This window comes from Leptonychotes weddellii, chromosome 14 (assembly GCF_054177405.1).
Source record: "Leptonychotes weddellii isolate Sample4059 chromosome 14, ASM5417740v2, whole genome shotgun sequence".
Taxonomy (NCBI): Eukaryota; Metazoa; Chordata; class Mammalia; order Carnivora; family Phocidae; genus Leptonychotes; species Leptonychotes weddellii.
This window is the reverse complement of record NC_138382.1, coordinates 26,415,355-26,423,436: the sequence shown is the minus strand read 5'-3', so window position 1 is coordinate 26,423,436 and position 8,082 is coordinate 26,415,355. Positions and strand designations below refer to the sequence as shown.

The 8,082-nt window shown below is 36.6% G+C and overlaps 1 protein-coding gene across 3 annotated transcripts in view; it reads left to right on the top strand.

Annotated features, from left to right (window-relative positions):
* BRD10 (bromodomain containing 10) overlaps positions 1–8,082 on the top strand; it is a 98,501-nt gene that overhangs the window by 39,404 nt on the left and 51,015 nt on the right. For all 3 annotated transcript variants that reach the window (XM_081802961.1, XM_081802962.1, XM_081802960.1), the window contains exon 2: positions 3,656–5,061. In XM_081802961.1, coding sequence (XP_081659087.1) covers positions 3,656–5,061 — 1,406 coding nt within the window. The remainder of the gene's footprint in view (positions 1–3,655; positions 5,062–8,082) is intronic.

Here is an 8,082-nt window from a genome sequence, read left to right as displayed (position 1 = left end):
CAGCTTATTTTCCATCATTTGGTCTTCTATATCACTAATTCTCTCTTCTGCCTCATATATCCTAGGAATTAGTGCCCCCATTTTTTATTGCACCTCATTAATAGCCTTTTTGATTTTGATTTGGTTAGATTTTAGTTCTTTTATTTCTCCAGAAAGGGTTTCTCTAATAACTTCCATGTTTTTTTCAAGCCCAGCTAATATCTTTAAAATCATTATTCTGAACTCTGGTTTCAACATCGTACTAATGTCCATATTGAATAGGTCCCTGGCAGTCGGTACTACCTCTTGTTCTTTTTGTTGAGGTGATTTTTTCCATCTTGTCATTTTCTCTATAGGAGAATAGATTAATGAGAGAACAAAATGCTAACGGGGTACTAACGTCCCCAGAAAATATACTCTAAACAAATCAGAAAAGCCCTGAAACCGGGGGAAAAGAAAGGGAAAGAAAGAAAAAGATAAAAACAAAAATAGAACAAAACCAAAAAAAAACCGTATATGATCAAATATGATCAGGCTGGTGCATAGATCAATGCCACACACTAGATTTGGGGTGTATTTTGGTCTGTTAGAAGAAAGTTCCTCCCGAAAGTTTAAAGAAAGAAAAATTTATGTATATACAAAAATAAGGGTTAATATGATGAAGGGATGGAATATGACTGTAAAGATGAAAAGTATAAAAGATTTTATAAAAGGAATTGATAAGTTGTTTGAAAAAAGAAAGAAGAGGATTAAAAAAAAAGAAAAAAAAGGGAGAGAATGTGATCAGGCAGGAGACTAGAACAAAGCCATACATTAGAGATTTAGGGTATATTTTGATCTGTTAAAAGAAACTGTATCTCAACATTTTAAAGAGAGAACAACTTATATATATATGCCAAAAATAGGAGGGCGCCTGGGTGGCTCAGTCGTTAAGTGTCTGCCTTTGGCTCAGGTCATGATCCCAGGGTTCTGGGATCGAGTCCCGCATTGGGCTCCCTGCTCAGCGGGGAGCCTGCTTCTCCCTCTCCCTCTGCTCCTGCTTGTGTCCCCTCTCTCGCTGTGTCTCTCTCTGTCAAATAAATAAAATCTTAAAAAAAAAAACAGAAACAAAAACAAAAATAGGAGTAACTACTATGAAGGGATAGAATATGACCGTAAAAATAAAAATAAGAATGTTTTTTAAAAAAGGGATTGATAAGATGTTGGTTGAAAAAGGGAAAAAGAAAAATTTACAAAAAAAAAAGTTAAAAAAAATTCACTTTGAATGACTAAAGAATCATGGTAAAAAAGCCATGAATTCTATGTGTAGTATTCCCCTAGTGCTGGAGTTCTGCCGTTCTCATTGATCCATAAACTTGGTCTTGGCTGGCGGTTCTTGCTGATCTTCTGGGGGATGGGCCTGTTGCCGTTTGTCCCAAATGTCTTAGTTGGAGGCAGAATTGCCCCGCTCTTGCTGGGCCCTGCCCTTGCCGTTCCGGGCTAAGTAATCTGCTCGGGTTTGTTCTCGGGAGCTTTTGTTCCTGCAAGCTTTCCATACAGCTTTGGAGGACGAGAGTGAAAATGGCAGCCTCCCAGTCTCTGCCCCAGAGGAGCCGAGAACTTGGGGGCCCACTCCTCAGTGCGCCCCCAGAGAAGAGCAGTCAGTCACTTCCGTCTCCCCGGTCTCTGGCCACACTCCATGTTCACCCGGCCTGTGACCGAGCATTTCTATCCCTGGCACCCTACCCCGTGTGGAGTCTCCAAACCCAGCCACTCTCTGCGGTGCCCTCCCGCCCCACTCCTCCTGGGGGAGAAAGGGGAGTCTCCCTGGATCTGCCGCTTTTTGGGTCCCTGCTGGAAGAGCAGTGGCCCAGCTGTGCTGCTGATCACGGTTTATGGCAACCCCGAGCTGAGAGCCCGCGCCTGGGCTCTGCCTCTGCAGCCGGCTTCCCCGCTCCGATACCTGGGAGCTCTGCCACACTCAGGCACCCCTGGTCTTTCTGTGAGCCCAAGGGTCCTCAGACCACACTGTCCCGCTAGGGTTCCACCCCCTGCTTAGCCACTGGAGTGACGTCCCTCAGTGGAGCCGACTTCTAAAAGTTCCGATTTTGTGCTCCTCGGCTCTATCATTTGCCAGAAGCGGCCGCTGGAGGCCCCCTCTCCCGCCGTCTATCCTCCCGAATATCGCCTCGGATTCACTTCTCCGCACGTCCTATCTTCCAGAAAGTGGTCACTTTTTTGTTCAGAGAGTTGTTGCTATTCTTTTCTTCGATCTCCTGTTTAGTTCGTAGGTGTTCAGAATGGTTTGATCCGTATCCAGCTGAATTCCTGGGACCAGACGAAATCCATGTCTCCTACTCCTCTGCCATCTTGCTCCGCCCCCTGTTACCAATACTTCTTATCTCTCATTATAGTCATCTTAGTGGGTATGAATAGCTATCTTATAGTGGCTTTGATTTACATTTCTCTAATGGATAATAATGTTGAACATTATTTTCATGTGCTTATTGTTCATTTGTATATCTTCTTTGGAGAAATGTCAATTCAGATCCTTTATGCATTCTTGTTTTTATTATAATTTTAAAAAATTTTTTATTTATATTCAATTTAATTAACATATATTGTATTATTAGTTTCAAAGTAGAATTTAGTGATTCATCAGTTGCATACAACACCCAATGCTCTTTACTTCAAGTGCCCTCCTTAATGCCCATCCCCCAATTACCCCATCCTCCCACCCCCTTCCCTTCCAGCAACCCTGTTTGTTCCCTATAGTTAAGTCTCCCTTAACTTATGGTTTGCTTCCCTCTCTGTTTTTATCTTATTTTATTTTTCCTTCCCTTCCCCTATGTTCATCTATTTTGTTTCTTAAATTCCACACATGAGTGAAATCATATGGCATTTTTCTTTCTCTGACTTATTTTGCTTAGCATAATACCCTCTAATTCCATCCATGTCATTGCAAATGGCAAGATTTCATTATTTTTGATTTCTGAATAATAGTTCATCTGTCAGTCTATCTATCTATCATCTATCTGTCTCACATGTTCTTTACCATTCATCTGTTGATCGGCGTCTAGGCTCTTTCCATAGTTTGGCTATTGTGGACATTGCTGCTATAAACATTGGGGTGCCCCTACAAGTCACTATGTTTGTATCCTTTGGATAAATACCTAGTAGTGCAGTTGCTGGGTTGTAGGGTAGTTCTATTTCTAATAATACAACTTCTTTATAATTTTGTTTTTCTTATATGGTTAAAAGTTAACACTGACCAGTTAACACTGACAAACACAATCTTAGTATAACTTTCTAAGAGTGGAATTATGGAGTCAAAGGATGTAAATATCTTTATAGCTCTTATATGACATCACATTACTTTTAGAAAGTAAACTGTGCTTTTGTTTAGTAAATATGCTTAAAAATTTTTTTAATTTACTTTGAAATTTATACAATCATAAGTTGAAGAATTTTATTTTGGGTGGCAGTAATGTCAGTGATAAAACCCAGGGTCAGTTTATATGTGTATTTCATCGTCTGAAGAAAAATAATGGTACATCTAATAGGACACTTTGTACTGATGCTGAAAACTAGAACAGCCAGTTGCCTTGTTAACTAAAGATTAATATGACACCAAAAACTTGGTATTTTATGGTATATTCTATTTTAATAATAGTATAATTTGTTAAATTTTCTTTAGGCTTCGAGAGCAGGAAAGAAAAGAAGCAGAAGAAGCTAGTCAAAAGGAAATAGAAGAATGGGAAAGAAAACTACTGGCTCAAGCAGCTCCAACGTGTATGGAGACCATGTGGGAAATTCCAGCTATTGGGCATTTTCTTTGTTTAGCCCAGCAAATTCTAAATTTGCCAGAAATAGTCTTTTATGAATTGGAACGTTGTCTTCTGATGCCTCAGTGTAATGCTTTTCTTTCTAAAATAATGACTTCTCTGTTAAGTCCTCCTCATCGCAGACCCACCTTACATCGAAGACCTACTTTGCCTTATAGGACCTGGGAAGCAGCACTGAGACAGAAAGTACAGCAGTGGTATACTGCTGTAGGGCAGACTGAAAATCCTGATAACTGTGCTGAAAAGCTTGGGTTATGTCCTCAGTTTTTTAAAGTTCTTGGAGAAGTTAATCCATTGGAAGAAAAACCTTTTCATGAACTGCCTTTTTACCAAAAAGTGTGGTTACTTAAGGGTCTCTGTGACTTTGTGTATGAAACACAAAAAGAAGTTCAAGATGCTGTACTTGGACAGCCTATTCATGAATGCAGGGAAGTTATCCTTGGTTATGATTATTTAGAGAATGCTTATGTGCATTTTCCACAGTTCTGTGGTGCAGATGTACGGATTTATAAACAGAGACCTTTTCAGGCCCCAGAATTTCCAGTTCCACCCATTAAAATACAAAGAGTACCTCGGATTAAACTGGAGAAATTGAAGTGTCACTATGTTAGTACAAGTAATGGAGAACATAGGTGTAGTAGAGGCCTGCCCTCTGGCTTCAAGAAAGAGCAGGAACTTAATTTTGATGCAACTTGGGGTTCTGCTAAAATGAACCAGGATAATCATGACATCTCTGTTGAAATGGATGTGAAATCCAGCTATGAAATTAGAATTCGCAGGCCCTGTGAAATTAAAAAAACTGATTGTTATAAAGAAAATTTAGAGGAACCAGGCAGTCCAGGGGAAGTTACTGGCTTTGGAGAGCCTCTTAGTCCAGGTGAAATAAGGTTTATAGAAAATCAAGAAAAATATGGTGAAGCTTCCAGAGTAAAGCCTGAACCCAGTCCATTAAAAGAAAATGCTCTAAAATCCTGCCAAATACATGTAAATGGAAGTCACAGTGATCATCCAGAAATTAACTGCCACAAAGTTGTAAGGGACATTCTATTAGAGCAGAGTCACAAGAAAATCAAACTAACTAAAATGAGGGCAAAAAAGAAGAAAAAGAAAAAAAAGAAACTGAAAGATGTTTTAAATGAAAACTTACAGAGAAAGCGTGAAAGTCTTCATTCTCTGGCATTCAAATCTTACAAACCTGAGATCCAGAATAAGTTATTGATCATCAAAAAGAAAGCAAAACACAAGAAGCACAAATCTGGTAAGCTAACACAAATGGGTGAGGATTACATTTAAGCACACTTCATGTTGTTCTTCCAGTTAGGCATCATGGAAGGCTCTGATGTCATGACAGAATGGAAAGTGTGTGTGTGTGTGTGTGTGTGTGTGTGTGTGTGTGTGTGTTTAAGGGGTCAAGTTTTATATTCTTTCACATGATTAAAACCCAGAGCAGAAGAGGTTTTGTATACTAACAAAAAATACTGGTGCAGTATATTTTAATTTAATTTTCAGTTGCAAATCTTTGGACATTATGTTTTTACATTTCTCTGGACCAATTTCTCCATAAGTAATGGTTCCTATCATTTATGAGAAGTGTTTTTTTTCCCCAGGCTAAGAGCAGTACAGTGTAATGGAAAAAGCACTGATATCAGGAGATATCATTCCCAGTACTATATAAAGTGCATAGCAACTTAAACCAAGGCAAGTCAGATTATCTTTCTGGGTTTCAGTTTTTTCCCACATCATATATTTTTTAGCACTGTGTTTTCAGTATATATTTTCATATCCAGTAAAATGTTGTGAATTACAAGGAAAAAAATTACATCAACTAATAGGACATTAAGCATATTTTTGTAAGAGGATTTGTACATTTGTCTTATATCAAATTTAAATACTCCGTGTAATTAAACAATAACAAAAATCCTCTAAAGTCTTCAATGGTTGGTTGTTCTTTCATTATTCAGGTGTTTTTGCTTTTCCTATTTGCCTTTTAGTCAGTTTATGTCTTGTTTGTCAAGAAGATAGGTGAGATAAAAGCAGATGATGAACTCCATTTATTAAAAAGTTATAAAAGTTGCCTGTTTGGGAAAAACTTGGATTGTTTACTAAAATGAGTTGTGGTTTATTGTGATTATTTGTGGATTTCAGTTTTTTATCTTTCCTCAGTAAAAAAGATAGCTAAAATTTGACAATAATTTGATAATGAGTTGGCAAATGAGGGAGTGAATTTTGTTTAGCTGATATAGTCACTGTTATACCATAGTTAAATAAATACAATTAAATATATTTTAAAATGTATATAATGTATCGTTGATAAGGAGGCATAGAATTTACTGTTAAGAACAGGCATAATTTGTTAAACTGAGAATTACAAAGTGGTCTACATTGACCCAGGTGATGAAAAACTACAGTTTTTTAAAGTAACTTTCAGAAATAAGCCTTTTAACTTTTATAATAACCCATTAGGCTATATAAATTTAGTTTGATTGATTTGGCAAGTTCTCTTTGAATTGTTAGCCTCTAAAATATTAAATAATAGTTTTAAATTGGAATTATTTTTCCAGTTCTAAAGTGTGCGGTACTGTTCTATTAGTATCACCTGAAACCTTTTATTAAGTGTTTATTCATGACCTACTATTCATGTGTTCAAAGGTAATTATGACTTAATGGGGGTAGATACTGACGTAGCTCCTATACAGACTATACCAATAGCAGAGTAAAGATATTAACTGCTAAGCATTGGATTAAAAGGAATTTCTATTGTAAGCAATTAAAGTGTTGCTACATTTTTTTAAATGGAAGATCAGAGTATTTGTAGATCAGAGAGAAAATCTGTGGGAGTTTCATGTCCGGTTTTAGATGAGTGAATGAAAAAAACTCAGAAGCAAATTCAGCAGGTACCTGTGTACCCTGTATTTAGGTGGGTACAGAAAGCTTACAGGCATGAAATAAAATGCACTTGCCTGTATACTTTCTAATTTTATCTTCAGAGATTTTAGAAAGTTAGTCTTTAGTAACAAAAATTCTTGAATCTGGCAAACACAGTTTCTTTCTCTCTTATTAGTACTGGGTAAGCCCATTCTCTTTCTTTATCAGATACTAAACTCCTTTCTGTTATAACAGTGTTACATAAAATGTTATAACAACAAAAAACAATTTGTTTTACATCATTTTCAGTACACTTGTCTTTCTGAGGCTTTGCCCTGGGCTCCGTTATTAGTTATAAGACATTATGGCTTTGTACAGTCAGTTTTGGGCATACCCTAATCCAGTTTCCTCTTTTTACTCTTTTTACAAGTGAGCTCCATGGTGACAACTTTGGAAAATGTGGAAATGCTCCTCTGATAGATTCACATTGTGCATTAGTACAAGTCCACAATGCATTTTAAAACACTCTTGTATCAGATATGTTTTGGAATTCAGAAATTATCAGATTATAGAAGGATATTATGATGTATATGTTTAGAAAGTAACATCCCCTGTTGAGTTGGGGTAGCCCCTAAGTAAACACATAATTTCTACAGAAAAATGTGTGAATGGTCAGATTAAATGAGATGAAGACTATAAAGAACCTCAGAACAGTTCATGTCAGGTTTTGCTACCATATAAATTATTTTTAAAACTTTAGTTTTGAGAACCTTTTAGATTTCAGAATCGTGGATAGGTTGTTCTGGACCTGTGTTTTAAGGACTCTGGGAAAAGGAACTGTTTAGTTTTGTTTAACCTAGTATTTTTCAAGTTTATTTGAACACACAGCTTTTCTTCAAGTAATAACATTCTTGTAGAATATGCTTTGGGTTAAGGTATGCCATCCACGAACCTCCATTTAGAATGAACTAAATTCTACCTGTGGTTAATATCCATCTTATGTTGATTACTACAGGCTTTAATTTTTGGTGGAATCTCTAAATTTAGTAGCTGGGAGATAATTTTTAGTAGAAGGTACAAAGACAAATTGAGAATGATTTGATAATTTTAGAGCACTATGAGGCAGTTTTGCAACTTTAAAGCATTTTTACCTTTTTCCAGAGTTTTCTTTCTGGTTCTTAATTTTTTAATTCATTTTTATTTAGTTATTTAAGCCTGTTTTTTTAAATTTACATTTTTAAAAGATTTTATTTTTTAATTTTTTTTATTATGGTATGTGAATCACCATACATTACATTATTAGTTTTTGATGTAGTGTTCCATGATTCATTGTTTGCATATAACACCCAGTGCTCCATTCAATACGTGCCCTCTTTAATACCCATCACCAGGCTAACCCATCCCTCCACCCCCC